At 35.5% G+C, this 22727-nt stretch overlaps 2 protein-coding genes across 3 annotated transcripts; one reads left to right on the top strand and one right to left on the bottom strand.

Annotated features, from left to right (window-relative positions):
- Positions 1–6278: 6278 nt before the first annotated feature.
- On the bottom strand, positions 6279–13077 carry LOC140003978 (two-pore potassium channel 3-like). Of its 2 annotated transcripts, none has more exons than XM_072066077.1 (2): positions 11567–13071; positions 6279–6837 (listed from the first exon to the last, which is right to left on the bottom strand). In XM_072066077.1, the coding sequence occupies exons 1-2, from the start codon at positions 12751–12753 to the stop codon at positions 6690–6692; spliced, it is 1335 nt and encodes a 444-aa protein (XP_071922178.1). In that variant the 5' UTR covers positions 12754–13071; the 3' UTR covers positions 6279–6689. The 2 variants fall into 2 exon arrangements, with proteins under 2 accessions (XP_071922178.1, XP_071922179.1); XM_072066078.1 differs by having other exon boundaries at positions 6803–11411; positions 11567–13077.
- A 6223-nt stretch (positions 13078–19300) lies between these two features.
- Positions 19301–22111, top strand: LOC113708405 (uncharacterized). Its single transcript, XM_072065968.1, has 2 exons — positions 19301–19544; positions 20983–22111. Exon 2 carries the CDS (start codon positions 21108–21110, stop codon positions 21987–21989), a length of 882 nt encoding a protein of 293 aa, XP_071922069.1. The 5' UTR covers positions 19301–19544; positions 20983–21107; the 3' UTR covers positions 21990–22111.
- The last annotated feature ends 616 nt before the right edge of the window (positions 22112–22727 follow it).

The raw sequence follows: 22727 nt of genomic DNA, 5'->3' as shown, positions 1-22727 counted from the left end.
GTCTGGTGGAGAAGAGGATAGGGAGTTCGTACACTTGGAGACGGATGTGTGCGGTCCAGGGTTTAGTGGAGGACAACATCGGTTGGATTGTTCGGTCAGGGACAATGGACTTATGTCCGGTTACTCTCACAAGTTCTGCAGCCGGAGTTGGTTCACTGGTGACGGCGATCACGCCTCTAACACTTCAGGGGGAGGATAGGATGGTGTGGATGTTAACCCCCAATGGGGAGTTCTCGGTTGCCTCAGTTCTGTCGCTTGTTCGCTCCCATTCTAATGGGTCTCTCGGCGCCGCTTGCATTTGGCACAAGTCCTTGCCAATAACAATCTCTTTTTTCATGCTTTGCCTACTTTCAGATAGGCTCCCCCTACTTGAGCAGTTACGACGCTTTGGAGTCCAGGGTCCTTCTCGATGCTGCTGCTACGCTGACCCCCAGGAGGAACGATTGAACCATGTGTTTTGCATAAGGGAAGCTGCTCGACAAGTGTGGAAGGCGTTCGAAATTCAGGAAGGGATGACTTCTCGTATCAGCTCGGCTCGCCATATGGCAATCGCGTGGTGGATACGCCCTGCTCCGAATCGGTATTTGGCTATCGCCTCTTGCCTTCTCTGATATGCTGGGAATTGTGGAGAGCAAGAACTAGTGCTTTAATGCAAGGGGGAGGTCAGATGAGGGAGTGGTGGTAGCCCGGACCTTGTCTCAGATTAGGGATCTATGGCACTTACAATTTCCTTCGCTATCATGGGCCCATGGCTCTTGGGGGAGCTTGCACGCGGACTTGGAAGTTCGGCCAAAACGGATGCTCATTTGGCTTGTAAAGTGGGTGGTCCCGACGGCAAGTTATAAGCTTAATACGGACGGGTGTTCGCTTGGCAATCCAAGGTTGAGTGGAGGGGGAGGGCTTTTGCGGGACTCCCAAGGGGGATTTCTCTTTGGCTTTTCCTGTTTCTTTGGTGTCACCACCAGCCTGCACGCCGAGTTACAGGCCTTGGTGTATGGGGTAAAACAGTGTGTAGTTCGGGGTTACATGGATTTGCACCTGGAGGTGAACTCCCTAACACTGGTTCAGATCATATCAGGGGATCATGCATACCCCTGGCGTTTGCAGGTGGAATTGGACGATCTATTGCGGTTTCAGAGTTTGTTTCGGTTAATAACACATTGCTTTAGAGAGGCAAATAAACCATCGGACAGGCTGGCCAAGATGGGTGCGAACTGGGGAAGTGATGCTTTGTTTGACTCCTTTGTAAAGCTACCCCCTATGGCTCGCGGTGATATATGGATGGATAGGTTAGGCTTTCCTAGCTTTCGGAGAAGGATCTTGTAGCTTGCACTTTTTGATGTAATTGCTTGTGGTGTGATTGAATGAATAAAATAGATCTTGATTAAAAAAAAAAACTTACTGAAATGAACAAACAAGTTTAAACACTAGATTTTTTTACTTGTTTAGCTTCATTTATATCGCTACTTATATTAGCTATTTTTGAGGTTTTTTTTTTTAATTTTGCTATACCTATATATATGAAAGGCTTTGCTATAAATGTTTGTGGAGGGTACTTTTAGGAGATTTTTCTGAATGTATTTTTGGGAATTTTTAGAATTTAAAATTTTTTGAGGTATTTTTTTAAAAAATTTATGCCACCTACAACTACCACCTACCGCAACCACACCCTACCTCCTCCTCTCTCCTCTCTCCTCTCTCTCCTCTCTCTCTCTTTCTCCTCCTCCTCCTCCCTCTCCTTGTCCTTCCTCCTCTCCCTTCTCTCTACTCTCTCCCTTCCTCCCCTCCCTTAGATTCCCCTCGCTCTATCACGGCCAAATCTAGTCACGACCAAAAAGGTCACAACCACCAGGGGGATTTGAGAGGCGAGGGGAGGTGGTGGTAGGGGAGGGGAGGGAAGGGGGAAGAAGAAGAAGAGGGAGGGAGGAGAGGGGAGGGGAAGGTGGTGGTGGTGCAATGGAGAGTGATTGGCTGTGGTAGTGCAATGGAGGGTGATGGATGTGGTGCCAATAGAGGGTGATGAAACAAGAAAGGTGGGAAATTTTTTTTGGATTATTTTTAGGTGTATTTGAGATATTGTATTTTTGGAGATGTTTTTGAAGTTATTGACTTGAAAGGCAAAATATAACTTTTCAAAAACACCTTAACCCAAACAGAGTACATGTATGTTCTTTTAGTCATTAGACACTCCCCCAAACTTTATCATTGTGCTTTGAATGATTGACTTCCTCCAAACTTTACCATTTGTTATAATTTTTATTTTTTTTAACTAGTGTATGTTCGATCATTCGACACATCTTACCCAAAAGGAAAAAAAAAAACTAAATTCCTGGTTTTGTCTATGTTCGAATTCTAGCAACAGGTTTGCTTTACTTGTCGATATATGAAACCCTACAATTAACTCCCAAAACTACCACATTACTTCCCATTAGTCCTTTGGTAAATGTGCTTTAAAGGTTCAGATTCATTTGGCCAATTTCAATAACGTCGAAAACTTTACGATAAAAAAGAAAAAAAGAAAAAAATTTCACGCTCTCATCTATGTCAATTTTCCTTCACTTTGATTTTATTTATAATTGACTGCGAATGCGAAAGTCAGCAACTCCAATCATCATTTGCCATCTACTCCACTTGGAATGTTTCAAGTTTAGTCAAAATTAGTATTAGTTTTATAACCCGTATATGTATATTATATTTACAAGACCAATAATTAGATACGCAAAAAGATAGCATCTGTAATTCGTCGCTTTCATTTATTAATTTGAACCTTCAAATGTGAATGATCTTGGCTTAATTTATTAGACTCCATCCATATAATTGACCAATTCTAACAACTGGATCATTCACTGTCCTATATGGTATATCCTAAAATATAGATTAATATAAGCTCTATTTATAGGGTCTTTCTAGATTGTAAAAATCTTTATTTTTTGTTATCAGTCCCACTATCTAGCAAGCAAAAGAAATTCACAAAGAAGAAGAAGAAGAAAGGCGTGGAAAGTTTTCACCTGACAATTAATTTATTGTATCCTAGTTGATTTACAGAATAAAAAATTAGAACTTGATCGGGATAAAAGTCTATTGGATTAATAGTGACATTATCAACTAGCACAATGTATGATAAAAATTTCCAGAGGTTGACGCGGTCATGCCGCAATGTATGCTTGCTTTTTCGTATTCTTAATTAGGGAATCTTTTCATCATGATGGACTACTTTTTTTACTCTTAACGTTTTGCACACAAGTCAAGTTTTGTGACGACCATCTATACCTCATCAAAAATTCCATTCTACAGAGTGCTTAATGATCAAATTGATCTATTATTAACGTAGGAGATTTGATCTAGTGACTAAGGCTGAGACTTTAGAAAATAGAGGTTTTGAATTCGAATTTTCCTCCTTCATTGATGTATTATTAATGTAGGAGATTTTGATCTACTGACTAAAGTTGAAACCTTAGAAAATAGAGATTTTGAAGTCAAAATTTTCTTCTTCCTTCCCATTTTTTTTAAATCTTACCCCTTCCTTCTCAGAAAAAAAGGAAAAAAAAATTCATGTATTGTCAATTTCACTGAGAAAGAGAGAGACATCATAGTGGGTTTTGTTGAGTTTGATCCTTCCTGTTTTTTAAATCTTACCCCTTCCTTTCCGGAAAAAAAGGAGAAAAAAAATTCATGTATTGTCAATTTCACTGAGAAAGAGAGAGACATCATAGTGGGTTTTGTTGAGTTTGATCAACCAATGCCATAATGATGGGATGAAAAGTTGGAACTTGACTAGGGTTTTGCTTGGTTGGACATATAACTTCTTCATAAGTAGTTTTCCTTCTAGACCATATAACAAATGAGAATTGCTTTGCTTTCATCTTTTATAAATACCCTTCTTTGCACGATTTTACGAAAAAATAGTATTTTTATAACCGCAGTTCTCAATCATTTCTTGTCGAAAGAAAGGAAAAAAGACTAATTTTGTGCACCATTAGACCCAAAAAACTTAGACAACTTCTCTAAAATACACTTGTGCCCCAACAAATGGAGCCATAAAAAAGGAGAAAATTGATTGCAATATTGGAGAGGAGCCTTGAGGATCACCAAGGGGGGGGAAAAAAGGTATCTTAGATGCGTATACCTCTTGGAAGTCTTTCTAGGTTTGTTGGTAGACTGAAGAGAAAGCTGATGAGACTTGACTTGGTCTAAAAACAAACTTTATGGATTCATTGTCATCGGATCATGGCACAATTGGACTTCTTGCTTATCTAGAACCGGCTTTAATTGAATTGATGAAGACTGCTGTGGCATTGTAACGCCAAGAAAAAATAAATAAAGTAGAAAAATTGATACCAAAACAAAGAGAAATGTAGCGAAAGAACCTTTTTGGGGCATTATTATACCTCAGGTATAATTTCACAAACCTTCCTTGAGATTTGACTTAATATCACTTAGCAATATAGTTTTAAAATTCTCATTTACCTCCCCATGTCAGATTTTTTTTTTTTTTTTTTTTTTGTCTATACAGGAGTGTCCGGGTCAATCCTTACGGGGCCCGACTAATCCCCATGTCAGATTGATAAGATAAGACGTCTCCATTATGGATGGTGAATTGACAATATTACTCTACTGAAAATCCTTAATATATTATCTGAAATTGCCAAAAAAAAAGAATTTGGAAAGCAAAAAAACGAGGAAAACGAATATCAAAATTGCAATTCAAATTGACTTTGCGCCATTGGCTGAGAACCTCATCACCTTCATTATATCATTGTAAATAGTTGCATCTTAAATAGCTAAATAGCTTGTTTGGATTCGTTTCTCTCTCCGATTTCCTGATTTTCGCCTTTCTATTGCAACCACAATATCGATTCTTTATAGTACCCTTTTGTTGGCAAATTATAAGAGTGCCCTTCTATGTTGGAACTTGCCATGATTTCTTCTCCCAATTCCTATTTTAAGACACCCCTTTTGTGCTAAACCTGTGTTCATTGTTTAATTGTCGAGCTGCCTTTATAATTCTAGAGTTGGGAAACTAATCATTTCAATGTGTACTGCGTTGTTGAACTATTGCAAGTTTTCAATCCCACAGTTAGAAGTAAAATGTTCTCTCTCCTCTGATATGAATTTTTTTAACGCTAATTGAACCCTCAAGCGCGGACAATCAATTAAGGGAGGTAAGCAAGATTTTTGAAACCACGGAGGTGCTAATTGATATTAACCCAAACCTCAAGGGAGGTTTGTGAGATTATCCATATACCTAATGTACTTGCAGACCATGGACAAATTGAGTGGAATCCTAAATTATCTTTTCCATTGTTAAAATGTTAGTTCTAATTCAGGAAACATATTAGGTGCTTTGACCAATTCATAGACGCACTCTCTCTTTAATCAATCAGGCAACCACCCGAACAGACTGTTGGAAATGTACAGAGTGTGAAGGTCAAGATTGTGATGGAGTTTGTCATTTTCTTGCTAAAATGTATAATTTGATTATTAATACCACTAAACTGTGAGCACATACAGGTGCACGCAGACAAACATGCCTTTCATGCTATTTTTCTTTCACAAAAATACATTGCAGCTAAAACAAGAAAAAGATTAAAAAAAAAAAAAAAAAAGTCATCCAATTCTCTTTTGTGTCGTCAAGGGCTGAGACCTTTAAATTCTGATATTTTCATTAGTTTTGTTATTTAATTACCTTCCAAACTCTACTAGGAGTCTTTACTGATCAGTCTTAACTCTTAAGTACTATGTTTAATTTGTCTTCAATAAAAAAAAAGTTAATATCTCAGTAATAAAAATCATGTTAAAACCCAGAAATTATGCTCTTGAACTTTATATCTAGAGATCAGAATTCTACTCTTCCATAATCAGTTTTCCAGGTTTAGCCACTTAAAAGTCGCCAGCACATGAGTTAGGCCTAATTCAGCCACCCGAACACTTTGGATGGAAATTAGCCCACTGAGGATAAAAATTCTTTCCAAAGAAACAAAACCAAACTTAGCGAGAAGCTATCACTTTCTACCGCAGATACCAAGCTTTTGGAACCAAAGACAAGAAGGCAAGGCTTAATCTTCAGGAAGGAACAGTATCAGCTAAAGGGTTCGAGATTGTGGAGAATAAGATGTACAGAGCATTTTGATTTCCAAAAAATATCCATCAAAAAATGTAATTTGAACATTGCTGCTTATTCGAAGAGCAGGCTTGAGCTGAAGCAGCAAAGTTACCATATCTGCAGCCAACAGAATAAAAGTGCCAAATATGAGAAAGCAGTGAAAAACAAGACCAGGTCACCTATTATCTGCATCGATGTATTTGCCAAAAAATGAAGTCACTTTCGTATGAACATGTTGGACCAGTTGGGTCACCATGCCAGTTCACAGCTACCAATCTAAGTCTATGTTATCAAGGAGATAATCTCGAATGGCTATAAGCAAAATCTTTGATAGACTGTTTCTAGCATGGGGTATCTGATTCTGCTAGCAATGAATATTTACAGACTTTGAGAACTTCTGTTGCATAGAGAATCTAGGATGATTGAATGGGGCTCAAACGGGAGCAGTTGTAGAGTTGGGCTTACACGGGAGCATCGATTTATAAGTGACTTTTGTCTTTCATCATCATGACAACGCACAATGTTTCCCGTGGGCGGGTCTAACAACATGAAATTTGCGTTCGAGTCGCACTGCTTTCTTGACAAATCAGTGATGATTTTCCATGAGATCTGCAAGAGTAATTTTCCCACAATTTCCCGTGTCTAGCCGTTCAAATTTTTTACATACCTGCAAGATATCCATCTCCGAAATTTTTCCCATCGCCTTGAGCTTGTATATTACAAACTCTGATTTGCTGCCGGATAATATAAAAGGAAAGAGAAATCAGGATAAAGATTATCATCGCTTCTATTGGCACAACTGGAAAAATATGCAAAAAGACAGCAGTCATTTGAATGCCATTAAAGCAGAATGCTTAAGACTAAAACCATAAGAAATTACGACGACCCTTTAATCACGAATCCAACTAGGATGTAGAATCTTACAAAAACAATGTTAAAACAACTCAAATATGCTCCAAGATATTAAAATCCTTTTTCTCTTTGTTATTCTTTTCAATCAGGTTTCTCCCCCATCAATCTTCCTCAGTAAAACTATTTTGACTCCGTATTATATAGGATGCCAATCCTTCCACCCATTAATCATTCTCCAAACTTGAATTGTGTAAACTAAGAAAAAGGGAGAGAAAATACTCTTCTTCATATTTTTGGACTACACAATATACAAATATATATACACAAGTGTAACCTAATTTAGATCCTAAAATCATGCTAATCTAAATCAATCTACTACCTAATTAATATATGATACTATAATCATATGATACTATAATCAAATCTTTCCTAATATTTACAATATCAAATCTTTCCATAATATCAGATCACATATCTTCAACAAATTGCAATGAACTACTACAATTGCCATGATCGTAGTTCTCTCCAGCATCGTGAGTATAAGATTACGATCTAGGAATTATTTAACTTTTGGCTCCACCAGCTCATCGACAAAGTATAGAGGTGGGTTCTCCCAGGGGTCAGAAAGATGACCTTCAACAAGTGGTCTAAATAACAAGTAGTGTGTTAAACTCAATCACTGTGCATCAAATTTAGTTGGCAGACACAGAATTTGGTTTTTACAGCTAAATCAAAGGACTCCAAGAAGAACCACAATCATACTCTTCATTGCTGTTAATCTACGCAAACACTTCCGCAATTGACACATTCTAAAAGTTTCATGGCATTAGGTTGCTTGCTAGTTCTTAATTTATCTATATTTTATATTTATCCAAGTCCAGTTGGCGGTTTCATTCACTAGCACTTATTCACCACTATAGTATGGATAATCACTTGAAAACTTTTGCCCTGTATCTCTGTTATTCCCATCAACTGCATTAGTCTTTTGACTTCCCTTAAACACTGCAACTGCAACATTAGTTCCATGAGAATAAGAAAATAATTATTAAACATGACCAAGGAATTTTCCTTCATCTATCTCAAATGAGCAGAGCTGAGCTCTCCACAATTCTTGTCTAGGAGACATCATATTTCAGGGAAAAATCGCTTCTCAACTACCTTTTGAGATGCTTGAAGACTCTTGGCAATCTACTTTAGTTAGCTTTTGGATCCCTGCCAGCTAGCATGATTGGCACTTGAAAGTCAATTATTGCAAACTAAAAAACAGATTGTCCTTGATCTAAACCCAATTATTGCAAACTAAAAAACAAGGGGAGAGCATAATTAACTTTCACATTTTTATAATTATAAATTAATTTACCCTTGGAGTTCCAGGATGCTACCAAAAGATTTAACCAGAAACAGGGGCTTGTTTCAGCACGACCACAATGTCTGTTGAGGGTAAGTTAACAGGTGGCAAGTTCTACTCCAAGTTGAACAGGGATACTACTAAAATGCAGAAACAAAGACTTCAGAAGTCTAAATCTAGATTAGATTAATTTGGAAACCTTATCCTGGGAGCACACAAAATAAATACTCCCTCGGTCCCATTTTATTAGTCTTGATTTCTATTTTGGTTTGTCCCAAATTATTTGTCATGGTCTTAAAAGGGAAATAAAAAAAGACTAACCTCCCCATTTTATCCTTAATTCAATTTTCAAAAAGAGCATTAAAGCTATTTTCCAACATTAAATGCTCTAACAAACTAATGTAAAATTCAAAAACAACTAACAAAATTTGAATTTAAGTTAATGGGTAATCATGGAAAGAGTTATTTGATGGTTGGTCAAAGATTAAATTTCTTAAACTCTGTGCAAAATTGACCATGACAAGTAAAATGGGTCGGAGGGAGCACAAAACAAAACAGTGCTGGAACCCTGAGCTAACATGAAAGAAAATAGGAGAGTATCAATCCTAAAAATATATAATTAATGGTGTAGGCATTTACAGCTAATTGCACTTTTATGAATAACAAATCATCCTCTTACTTCAGATTTTTAAATCATGTTTCAAACTGTCCCATAAGCTTTCACAAAAATCTGTTTGAATCAACAAACTCCAAAATCTTGAGCCTAATCAAATGTCACAGAAATTGTTAGAGCAAAACTGATTGAAATCAAATCCCTTACCAACAAAATTACCATGGAACAAGTTTGATAAAGACAGCATTTAATCCAAACTATTAGTCACTATACCAACACTGCATTTCAGTTCCCCTGTGTGCTATGTAGACTGAATATATCTATCATAATTAACTCATTCAGCCATCCCAAAAAAACAGACCCATATTCTGTATCCCCATTGTTTGAAATCAGTACAATAATGCCTAGAAAGTACAGAAGTTGGACTATATGCCTTCATTGTAGTCAGAAAAATAAACTAGGCAACAGTGTAACAGACTCAGATCACATGCTGTAGCATGACTTGTCCTAGAAATATTGCATTGTTCTAACACTTGTTTGGTAAACAAAGTACCCTAAAATTATTCTTAATTTTTCATACATTTGGAAACTTCTCCTTCTTTGCTTTAGATTAATTCTTATGGAGCTCATATTGTTTTCCCTCAATACCTGTTTCTGGATGCCAAAATGATGCAAATTTTACTACTTAAGGGGGGAAAAGCACAATGAAGAGGCTAAGGAACCCTAAAGAGTGATGTACAACATTTATGCTTAAGGGGGAAACATGTACAACAAAGAGGCTAAGGAACCCTAAGAGAATGTGCAACATATATACTTAACTGCCAATCCATTTTCAATTCTGTTAGTAAAATCTCCAGAAAAGAAACATGGCAACTGGATAGAAGAAAAGATCTTACCAACATTCTTTTCTACTAACTTCCAAATTTATAAGATACATGTTAACCTCCACAAATTCAGTAGAATTCTGCCACTCTAATTCATGTTTGACATGCATTATAGCTTTTGTAATTTAAATGTTCAGTAGAAAAGGAACTTGGAATGTCTAATACCTGTCTTTACACCTGGATTTATCATGCTTCCTTTTTAAACGAGTCAGTACTATATCTTCCAATGTTATAAAAGACAAGTCTGTCCATTTCTCTTCTGTTAATTATATTTTTTCTTTTTAGCACTGATACAAATGAGTATGCAACACCAAAAAAGCTATCCTTGTCCATAAGAGACTGTCAATTTTGAAGTTAATTCAATGACTCCAGAATATATATGTCAAACTCATATGTAAAAGATATTCACACAGTAAACATGAATAGATATTCTTTAAAGAGATACACACCTCATGCATGACAAGTCATGCGAAAGTTTCTGCTTAAGGTGCAGAGAGGAAAATAGAAGCCAACATCTTCAATATCACACAATAAAGCCTATCCACTGCTCATTTGTTTTCCTCACATCTCCAACTATATTTTGGTATTGAAAACGTTCTGAATTTATTCCTCACGTAAAATTGCTCTTATTCATACAGTCCACTTTTTTACAAGTAAAATTTACCTATTTCATTCAATTCATCATCACCAAATGCCAATAGATGTCGAAGTAAGATCCAGTCACTGGTAAGCCCAGACACCTAAGTTTTAGGGGAATAAGAGTATACACCCAAAATAGCTGTCTTGACCATGGGAATCCAATATAGTCAATAGCTAAGGATTTTGTTCACTCATTTTAGATCAACATTTAAAGTCTGATGTTCCCATGCCTTGTTCCTCTTTCTCTTCCTCTCCCTCCGCTAAAAACAAAACAAGAAAAAAGGGATAACTTGTTTCAATCCCATATTAGTGTCATCTTTTCTTCATTAAAAAGTCAAATTCTTGTAAGGTTTTTTTAATTTACTAAACACCTAAGAAAATAAGATTGTTTAAAGGTCTATGAAATTTACAATGGACGAGGGATTAACTAATAAAGTCAGATCACACTACTGAACTAACAAATTGAATCTACCATTCAAACAAAAAAAAAAAAGTTATTTGGCTTGAACATATGAAAACTCAGAGAACCTCAGCAACTCATTAAATAAAGAAAACGATCAACATATCCATTTTATTCATTTAAAATAAGGTGCTAAATCTTTAAAGGTCTGCCATTTGATCCATATAAAGAGGAGACACCCAATACCTACTCAACATTTAGCACTCTTGCAGCTTAAAAGGAAGAGTCATTTATCACAAAATAATCAGAGTAAAACACATAGGTTCCAGAGTCCGATAATCATAAAACTCAGTGGATAGATTGATGATCAAAACAAAAAAAAAAAATTCTTGCAGCAAAGACACAGATAACAAGCAACTTATCTGCCTTTCAGTATGAATCTATACAAAGAATAGAAGATCTTCTATGCAGGTTTTTCACCACAAACTCAGAAATACTCGGAGCCAAAGACTTTTGTGCAGGTTGATCATAGCTTATCTGCTAGCAAAACTATGGCCGCTAACTTCTTCAAACTAGTTAAATATCATGATGAATTAAACATCAGCAGTGGTCCACAGACCAAACTTGGCTTATATATCAACAACTTTCACAATGACACAAATCGTTGTATGTAACATAAATTGGTCAATAAGATATTTAAATATTGAGAAAAGGCACATGATCTTACGTCACAAAGCCATTGTTATCAATATCAGCAGCAAGAAACTGTGCCACAGTCATATCCTGTCCAAGTACCCATTTTGCCATGCTTCTATGCCGCTTATCCACCCTTGCCTCAGCCAAGTAAAGAAATGCACGAGCCACAGCAAGTGTAGACACAAGCAACCAAATGGATGCAAAAATCCGACCAGGCAAGGAAGTAAATGCCCTATCCCCATATCCAACAGTAGTGACAGACATAACTGACAAATAGAAGGAATCTAACCAGCCAAGCCTCTCAACATAATGCATAACAGCAACTCCAATTCCAATACAAAGAATCACAACCCCCAAAGCTAATGCCACCTTCATTCGAATTCTCATCCTCCCCTTCTTAACATCAATTACAAACCGCCCGGGATCATGAGCTCCCCCATTCTTAAGTGTCCTCAACAGATAATTTTCTTGCAAATCAAGAACATAACTAACCATCCCAGTAAGCAAAATATCAACAAACCCAAAGCCCACAAGCACGAACATGATAGAGAACAGCTTAGTAGAAGCACTATCAGGGGTTATATCACCATATCCAATAGTACACATAGTAACAATGCAGAAGTACAAAGCATCAACAACAGGGTGTGTTTCAGTGGCCTTGAAATGATCCGTATTAAAAGCATAAATAACAACACCGAGAGACAAATATATGATCAATAGAACCACAGCTTGTCTTACAATTGACTGAGAACCGAACACGGGTGGCTTGGGAGTTGATGAATGATCAAAATCATTGATAACAGCCATAGCAGGGGCAGTCTTGGACCTGTGCAAATTCCCTTTGGTCCATGGAATATTGGGATCGGTCAACCAAGACTGCTGACTATTTTGCTGGTCAAGATTGCATTTTTCTCCAACAATATTGGATTTTAGGTCCTCAGACGAAGTTTTTCTTGGAGAATTGATGCTTAAAGCCAATGCATCAACAAGAGTTGAGGAAGAGGAGTCCATTAAAGGGGTGGAAGAGGATGAAGGAGATGTGCCAAAGATAAGCCTATCTTTGAATTCTGATGGAGTGAGACAACCATTGGGTGGTGGGATTGTGATTTCATCGTTTTCCGGTAAAGGGCACAGAGAAAGTGGGGGTGGTGGTGGAGGCTGAGGGGAATAGGGCTGTCTTCTGGTGTTGACATAAGTGAGGAGAGGCTCTTTCTCCATTTGGGTTCGCCGGAAAACCAGGTTTTGGATGGCCGGAATACCAGGAAACGGGTGGGGTTCGGTTTCTGTTTCATAAGGCGGCCAATGATTGAGGTGCGTGTTTTATCTTTTATGAATTAGGCTGAGATCAGTCTGAAATTTATATATTACCAAAATGGGAACAAATTACAAACAGAGCGGAAGAAGCTATTATGATTTGAGGAGATGAAGAACCAACTTTGTACATCCACATATGAATATGATAGAGAGAACTATAGGGAATGTTTGTCTTGGCTGCTTCATTGTGGCAAGGCAGGAAACCCAAATTAAATTTGTTAAATTTGGAGTGGGGGCCACCTTTTGATGAAACTTTTGATATTTTTTCTTTTAATGCTCCTTTTCTAGGAAAGCATGAGGCCTCGAAAGTGCTAGAATATTTGTACGAGTAATTTTGATAATGATCAGTATTTGGTTTGACATATTTTCAAGAATACGTCTTCTTCTTTGTGTTTTAAACACGAATTGAATATGGATATTTTTATAATATCATACAAAATGTCTCTCACACTATACTAAAAGATTTTTCACGTCTCCTGCAATTGAAATACTAATTTTATGTCCCTCACAAAAGCAAGTTAGTCTAATTTGGCCAAAACCTCTAATTGCAATCTATTTTTTGGCTTTGAAATCAACACGTGATTAATTTTAAAGGAGCAAAAGAGTCATATCAGAGAGAGTAATTAGAAATTTTTTCAAAAAAACTACTTAGAAAAAATTACAAAATTACAAAATTCAAGGAGAAATATTGAGGTCTCCTGGGAAAGAGAAGGGATTCGAGTTACGGGGAAAGGAGAGGAAAAGGGCTAAGGATTAGAGGACAAGAATGGTGGAGGGTGAAGGGGGTTAGAAGCAAGACTTATTTGGAATAAAAGTCGAATTATAAAAATTGTAAATTGTAAATTTTGTTTGTCACTTTTCTTTCCTTCTATTTTGTCTTTTTCAGGAGATTTTGTAGTTTTTGAATTTGTCCTCTAGTAGATTGTTTGAAAAGGTTTTAAATTAGTAATTAAGATATGACATTTTTGCCCCTTTAAAATTGTTCACATATGGCTATTTCAGGAAAAAAAAAGTAGTGGAATTAGAGTTTCGAACCAAATTGAATAGATTTGTTTTTGTGAGTGATATAAAATCAGCATTTGAAATATAACGGACATGAAAGTTCTTTTGGCAACAAGTGAGAGACATTTTGTGTAATTTTCTTATAGTTTAATGGTCAATTTTATCTTAAAATTAGTTAAAAGCACTAATCTCTATTGTGTGCTAAAAATATTTTGGATACTAAAAATTCTACTCTTAGATTTGTGAAACGAAATAGATCACAAAAACATCTCTAAAGTGCTTTTATTGCACAAAAATTGTAATTTTTTTTTGGTAGAAATAGGTAATTTTGAAAGGGGCCTTAGTACAACTAAAAATCTAAAGTGTGGGATCTTTTTGTAGGGACCCCTTGACAAAATTTGTAAATTCTTTAGATTCATAAGAGAGAAATGATACTCTCATTGAATTTCAACATCCTAAAGGTGTAACGTCTGATTTATCTTTTTCCTCACTTAAATATAGTCACTTGCAAGCTAAATCACATGCCATAGAATTCTATTCAAACTGTTAGAGTTCAGGATGTACATCAAGATTCATCTAAAAATGTCACAATTTCTTTTATCTCAAATTTGTGGAAATTTACGAAGTTTGAAAAATTCCCATCCATAAAACCTTGTCTAAAATTCTTCCTCTTTTGCAAAACAACTTCTTCCTCCTCGAAAGGACACCCTGTCTCCTTTGCTATAGTATTCTTTTCCTATATAAATGTTTAAATTAAAGTCTCTTTTCGGTTTTCCTAATGAGTGTTTCGTCTCTCCTAAAATGTTTTAACAAGAGTTTCTTCTCTGTTATATTCTTCTAGTGAAAATTCTTTTCTCCTCTCTTAGGATTTCTTTATAATAGTTTCTTTTTATTTCTTTTGGTTAGATATGAGAAATCTAACTTTTTAAATTTAGCAATTTTGAGACCTCTTTTGTCACATTTAAGTTTCCTTTTTGAATTTGAAACAGTTACACATCAGAGTGTGAAACTTGAAAAATATAAAATAATTATGATATCATGCTGATAACAGCGAGTTTTTCTGAACAGTCCGAAACGACCCGATCAGTTGACCTGTGATCCACTAATTTAGTCAAATCGCTATACGGTCCCGAGTTTAATAACATTGTATAATATGAAGATCCGACTACTGAAACCCATTTTCTTGTTCAAGCGCCAAACGCACCTTTAGTGATAAGGCGCCAATAGTCGTTGGTGTCTGACTGGTAGAGAGAATCTACGAGTTGCCGTTTTCCAACTAAAAAAAAAAAAAGACTAGTGGCTGGCATCTGAATCTGAATGGTTGGATAAAGGTCGTTTATTTTGCGTTTTGATTTGGTCACAGGTATTTCATTATGACCTCCTGCCCTTTTTGTACTTTCCTTACATCCGATTCCCATAAGTGCTGTCTACCGTCAATATTTTATTGTGAATGGTGACGGCGCCAGTTCTCCTGATTCCGCCCCACATTTTGCTTCATAAAGTACAAGGAAAAGAGAAATGTAACTGCTGGAATTTGGGGCCACCGGGTTTGGGCAAGTTGGGGTATTTTAATTTCCAGATTTGCGCAGTAAGCGAAAGTTGTCGACACGTTTTTAACAAATGTCGTGCCAAACCGACGACATATGCGGGTAGTATTAATTTTTATTTATTGTAGTCCTAGGTAATGAAAATTCGTATCATATCGATATAATACACGTTTTTAAGAAGATTTAGAAAAATCTTTGAATTTTGCATATTTAAAAGTATTCTGGATGATATTCGTACTATTCAACTAATCCCATAAATTAAGTAATGAATTTTTGGCGTATTATACTTCATGAATAATACTTCAACTTTTGAAACAGCTTATAATTTTGTGGAAGGATGGTAGCATATCTTCTGAGTTATATACAATTAGCAACAATGTATATCATGATTTTTTTTTATAAATTTATACATATAAAACAAATACGATCATAAAGTGTTAATCAATTTAATGTCTTATATTGATTTGTGATAATTGCTAAAACATATTTCTAAACTTTTAGTTCTGTAAATTTTAAAATGTATTCGCACTATTTAGGTATAGATATTATAGCAGCAACTTTTAGTCATTCTTCTGAAAAAAAAAAATTCGTATAGTATGTGAACTGATAATACGCTGTGTTATGCACATACTTATTTTACTATGTTTTGAATTTGTAGTATAACTTTATGCTTCATTTTCGTGGATGCCTTGTGAGGTGTTATTTATGAAATTGTAACGATGATACTTTTATATGTACATGGATAAATGTGAGACAAAAAAATTGATTAAAAACACGTTTAAAATTTATCACAAAGATGGCCTTGTTTGGCAACCAAGCTTTTTGCCAAGTTTATCCGCTACAAGTTTTTTAAAAACTTTAGCTATAGTAACCTCAAAAAACTTCTCAAAGTTTTTAAACTATACACTTCAAAAATTTTTAAAAAAACTTCTATAGTAAGCTACAGTAAAGTTTTAGACAAACACCCAAAAAACTCACTTGCCAAATAAAAAACTTAGCCATTCAAACAAAGCCTAATTTTTCCTCTTATCCCCAAACTAGTATCGTTATATACTGAGTGGAAACTAGACAAGCAACTTTTCGTACTAGAAAAAACATGTAGATTCAACACCTAAAACTTATTCATGTAGATTTGATAATTTTCTATGTTACGCGATACGAGAAATTGTTAACATTTCACTTCATCATAGCCTAGCTTTGCATGCACATATATTTCTAAGATATAGAATTGTAAATTATTCAAATATAAGTTTTTTAATTCAATAAGCGAATTAATGATCATGAAAGTAGTCATTATGTCATTATTACGCGCCTTTAGAAAATTAGCATTTTTTCTTTGTAATTAATTATGGCATGCACACATATTAATTGTTACAATATGCACATTATTGCTGCTTTTATATATTTTCTAATAAAATAATTATTCTAATGTTGGACTTGCTAGCAAGTTGAATGATGAATTTGTCAAGTCTGGGATGATCCGAGTTGAACGCCGATGAATGATGGTGATAATGCGGTGTTGATGTTGATGCAAATCCAATTCTTGATTTGCCCATGGGACAATTTGCTTTGTCATTGTCAAAACACTAGAAAATTCAAGAATACTTGTGATCAGAAATTTTTCAAGAGTCACAAGTCCATTTCACAGGAAAAGATTTCTTGGATGGTTGTCCACTTCTTACATAGCATTATTGCACACAAAATATTTTTCGTGGCACACAGTTTACCTACATGGAAAAGTGACCTCTCTAATTAGTGATCAGCTTAATTTCATTATTAATGTACTAGCAAAATCAGCCGTGGAATGCGGGTGTAAAGTATAACGAGGATTATGCTCCTCTCCATTGATTGGAGAAGATTTTCTCTCCATCATACCTAAATAAACATAATTATAATATTATTTTTGAAAATAAAAACCATTCATATTATATTTCTCTAGTTGTTTAAAGAATATGCAAAAAAATGAAATTAAATTGAGTAAATTTTACATTTGGATCAAATTTTACAACTTTCATCATAATTTTGACCTATTTTGCAGTCTAGGGTTCCCACTCTTATTATATTTTGTTCTCTCCAAAAAAAAATCTCTCTCGCCTCGCTTCTCCTGCTTTCTTCTTATCATAATTCTCATTTTTTTTTCCTGTTGGCCTGGCCTCGAGTCCATCAACGACATCTCAGGTAGGGGTGAGGAAATTCGGTTCGAACCGAATTCATAACCGATTTCAAATTCAATTCGGTAATTTGAAATCGGGTATTTGGTAATTCGGTACCAATTCGGTACATACCGAATTCACCGAATTCTAATATGGTATGAAATAGGTAATGAGATTATGAATTTGGTAATAACCGATTTCGAATTCAAATTCGGTAATTGAAATCGGGTACCGCATTACTGCATTCGAATACCAAATTGGTATATAAAATTATATAATATATAGATAAATGCTATTTAGTATTAGTATATACTACTAATACTTTATTATATTATATAGGTAAATGCTATTAATAATAATTAGTATATGGTATTATCATCATATCATGTACTTATAATAATAATAATATATAATAATGTACAATATATTATTTTAGTATTTGTTAATTGTTATATGACTATAATAATGCAAATATATAGTAATACATAACAATATAAGATAACTATAATACTTATTATTTTATACATGAGTAACATGACTAGAATTAGATAATAATTAATTCATTAATGTATAATACTAAATATTAAACAATAAACATAATTAGTAATTAGAATTTAGATATTGGTAATTTGATACATCATTCATGTTTGAATTATTGAATATTTGAATGCGTAATCTGTGACTTGCAAGTGTTAGTGTGCTCTAAATTTACATTACATATTTAACATAAAAATTTACATTATCTATTCACTAATCTTAAGGTTTTAAGTATAGATAAGACAACTAAGCAGTTAGCAGTGTAAGTGAATGCATATGAATTGCAAATCAATATATTAGTGTATTGAAGTTCACAATAACATATGTAAGTAAATACGTTTTATTTTGATTTGAAATAAATTATAAGTTTATAACTAACATAACTTATCACTGATCATTGTAATTTGTAAGTTTGTAACTAATATTACTTATTATTAATCATTGTAAATTATAAATTCATAAATTATTACTAATCATTGTACAGTCTAAGGTTTATTCTAGTTTAAATTAATCACTTTTTATGTGTTCCTTAAATCATAGGCTAAGGATTGTAGGTATAAGTGATCAAATAAGTTAAAATTCATATTATCTATTTACTAATCTTAAGACTTTAAATATAGACAAGACAACTAAGCAGTGCAAGTGAATGCATGTGAGTTGCAAATCAAGTAAATAAGTTTTATTTCGATTTGAAATAAATTATAAGTTTGTAACTAATATAACTTATCACTAATCATTGTAATTTGTAAGTTTGTAACTAATATTACTTATTATTAATCATTGTAAATTATAAATTCATTGTAACTACTAACTAATATTACTTATTATCAATCATTGTAAATTATAAATTCATAAATTATCACCAATCATTGTATAGTCTAAGGTTTATTCTAATTTAAATTAATCACTTTTTATGTGTTTCTTAAATCATAGACTAAGGATTTTAGGTATAAGTGATCAAATAAATGCCAATTAAACCACAAAATGATTAGAACATAAGGAATGTGTTAAATTATGAATAAATTTGGGGATCAAATTAGTAATAATTTTTAAATCATTGAGGAGCATAATAAATGTATTATAATTTAGGAGCCCCAATTTGTAAATTAAAAATTACAAAATCACTTCCTTTGGGAAAAGTCGGATTTCATTTTCAGCTGACAATTTCAACAACCATTGCAATATTGCATAGTGCCTTAACCTCCGGCTTTCACAGTACTAACACTCCCTAGTCCCAAGTCCCAAGTCCCAAGTCCCAAATCCCAAATCGAAGCTGCTCTCTGCCTCTCCGGCCTCCGCCAGTCCGCCGCACTCTACGTCTCCTATCGGCTGTCTCCATCTCAATCCTCATTCGACCTCATTTCTCACTTCATCAGTTCATCACTGCCGTGCTGGTTTATCGCTGCCGAGTGTCGAAGACGAAGCACCAATCACTGCTCATCTCTGGCTCGCTTAGGTAAGTGCTCCTCTCTGGCAGTAAAATGGCCAAGATCGACGAAATCTGAGCTTCCAATTGCAAACTCTAACTGTTGTAGTAGTTTAGATTAGATGGGAAGTTTTAGCAGCCAAAAATTGGTAATCTTACTAGTGGTTAAAGAGAGAAGAGCATTGATATTTGGTCACTTAAAAGTGCAGAGTTATTCTTAACTTGGATGCCTTCCTTTTCAATGGAAATATATATTCCTTGCTTGGCATCTTCACTTTAAGTTTCTGGCTTGGGATTTTCCCTGTAACTTTCTTGTTGGGGCCTTCATCATTATTCCATTAAGGGCTGACAATTATATTTTCTGTTTACTTAACATATATTTCATTCGTTAATCCTTGAAAGATGAACTTAATTTGTTAAAGAGAGAATACTGGATTGATTACAGATGAATTCGGGAAAAGCAGCGTTGCAAACTTAATTTGCTTCAGGGTATTTTTTTTATTTTAAATAATAGATGAATTCGGTCTAACCGAATTCATTACCGTTTTAGAATTTGAAATCGGTTACCGAATGAATTCGGTTATCCCCAATTCGAAATTGAAAACGGTTTAGATTTCTATAGGTGCAATAACCGAATTCATCGAATTCAGTGCACCGAATTGCCGCATTTGCACCGAATGCTCACCCCTGTCGTGCGGCCTAAGGCCAACCGCCTAGCCATGAGGGGCACCGTCGTGCGTTTTTCTTGCCGTCGGTGTGGCCGTCGTGCCCATTCCTTAGCCAATGCAAGGCAACGGCTGTCCTGCCCATGCCATGGCCAACGCAAGGCAATGGCCGTCGTACGGCCTAAGGCCCACCGCCTAGCCATGAGGGGGACCGTCGTGCGTTTTTCTTGCCGTCGGTGTGGCATCGTGCCCATGCCTTGGCCGATGCAAGGCAACGGCCGTCGTTAAATTGAGTAAATTTTACATTTGGATCAAATTTTACAACTGTCATCATAATTTTGACCTATTTTGCAGTCTAGGGTTCCCACTCTTATTATATTTTGTTCTCTCCAAAAAAAAATCTCTCTCGCCTCGCTTCTCCTGCTTTCTTCTTATCATAATTCTCATTTTTTTTCCTGTTGGCCTGGCCTCGAGTCCATCAACGACATCTCAGGTATGAGTTTGATCCAATCTCACCTTCTTCTTCATTTATCTATCGCTGTTTTTATGTTCATTCCTGCTCGTTGGTTGAAGAAAGATTGGAATTTTCTTTTATTGGTTTGGAATATGTTTTAGTATTTGGATTGTTTTTGGGTTTCTTGACACGGGTTTTGTGAATTAGAATGTGGGTTGCTTTTATTTTTTCGGTTTAAAATTTTTTTTTTTTGGGAAATTAATGTTGCTATGCATTTTTTGTAGCTGGGTGATGGTTTAGTTGAGAAAGTTCTAATTTTTTGAGTTTTGTATTTTTTTAAATTTGGTAGGGGCTTATGTGTATGCTGGTGGTATTGAATGGCGATTGAGAAGAATAACTTTAAGGTTTCGAGATTTGATTCAGAGTTTTCGCAGCTGAATTAACCCCAAAAAGTATCAAAATAGTCAAATTCCAATGAAGACCGTCACAGGCCAAGTGGTATCAACAAAGCCAGTCTCTCTATCTTCAGCAGCCAAAAACCTCTCCGCCTTCGCCTCCCTGGAAGAGGAGAACGGAGCTTCCGATGCCGTCCGTGTGTATCTGAAACGCGCTTCTGATGCCTTCAACAACTTGGTTCAATTCCACAAGGAGCTAAAAGCGCCCCATTCGAATCGCAAACGTAAGGCATTTCAACCTCTTGTTGTTGATACAAAGATTGAAACTTTAGCCACCGTTGACAAAAACCCAGATGAAGAAAAGATCAAGAATGTGAAAAGTAAGGGCAAGCGGAAGAAAAATCGCGAATTAGAGGTAAATGATGAAGAACCGTTAAAGATTGAGAAGGATAAAGGAAGGATTGATGAAGTTAACGCCGTGAAAAGGTCGGAAAAGAAGGAAAAACATAAGAAAAATCGCGAATTTGAGCCTAGCACTGAAGGCTTGTTGAAGATTGGCCAAGAAGCAGATAGGCTTGACAAAGTTAAGGTACAGAGAAGTTCGGACAAGAACAGAAAAGATAAGAGAGCTGGCCAATCGGAGTTAAGGAATGAGGAGAGAGAACAAATTGAGCAAAGCCCTGATGGGGTTGGGGAGGAAAGGAAAAAGAAGAAACATGACAAGATTGTGAGAGGTGAAGATACAGAGGAAAGAGATGAGGGTAGGAATAAGGCTAAGCAAGAGATTGTGGAAGTTGAAAGGAACATTATTGATGGAGTTGAAGGTGAAAGTGTGAAGAGGAAGGATAAGAAGAAGAAAAAGAAGGATGAGGGTGAGGAGGATGGAGAAAATGTTGGCAAAAAAGGAAAGAAAAACAGCCAATCGGAGGTGAGGAGTGAGCAGAGAGAACAGATTGAGTGAAGCCCTGACAGTGGGGTTGGGGAGGAAAGGAAAAAGAAAAAAACAGGAGAAGATTGGGAGAGGTGAAGATAGAGAGGAAATAGATAAGGTTAAGAATAATACTAAGCAAGAGATTGTGGAAATTGAAAGAGACATGGATGGAGTTGAAGGTGTCAAGAGTAAGGATAAGAAGAAGAAGAGAAAAAAGAATGAGGGTGGAGATGATGGAGAAAATCTTAGCAGCGAAAAAGGGAAGAAGAGGAAGAGCAGGGAGGTTGATGGTGGAGAGAGGTGATTCTGCAGAGCAGAGTGGAAAGAAGAAGAGGAAAAAGAGGAAAACTGAAGGGTTTGATGAATTATGAGCGATGGTATTGGTTTTACTTTCATTTTCTTCTTCTTGTGATTCATAGGTGACTGAGGGAAATTTTGCCTGTGCTACAATTCATGGGTCGAGATTTTGCAGCCTGACTTTGATTGTAATACCTGTTATTCATGTAATAGTAGAAAATTTTAAGTTAATTGCAATAGAAGAGTAATTTGCATTTCAGGTTATATGATGATATTTTGAGTAACAACACAAAGGACTTAAGTCCTGGCTATATTGTGTTGATTGTCCAACTGAAAATTTATTCAATAAGATCTCATTTTGTGCTTTTGTCTGGTGCTGGATAACGTAATAAACAATAATCAGACAATAACACAAAAGCAATAGCATAACAGAGCCTGGCATTGCTATTGGTGGAGTTAGATATCTTGTTG

The sequence above is a fragment of the Coffea arabica genome, chromosome 9e, assembly GCF_036785885.1.
Source record: "Coffea arabica cultivar ET-39 chromosome 9e, Coffea Arabica ET-39 HiFi, whole genome shotgun sequence".
Lineage (NCBI taxonomy): Eukaryota > Viridiplantae > Streptophyta > Magnoliopsida > Gentianales > Rubiaceae > Coffea > Coffea arabica.
The sequence above is the reverse complement of the archived record's forward strand: the minus strand, read 5'-3'. Positions and strand labels throughout refer to the sequence as shown.

Coding starts and splice junctions, on each gene's coding strand:
- LOC113708405 (XM_072065968.1), top strand. CDS start 21,108: ATGAAGACCGTCACAGGCCAAGTGGTATCAACAAAGCCAGTCTCTCTA.
- LOC140003978 (XM_072066077.1), bottom strand. CDS start 12,753: ATGGAGAAAGAGCCTCTCCTCACTTATGTCAACACCAGAAGACAGCCC. Junction 6,838..11,566: donor GATAACAATGGCTTTGTGAC/GTAAGATCATGT, acceptor ATTATCCGGCAG/CAAATCAGAGTTTGTAATAT.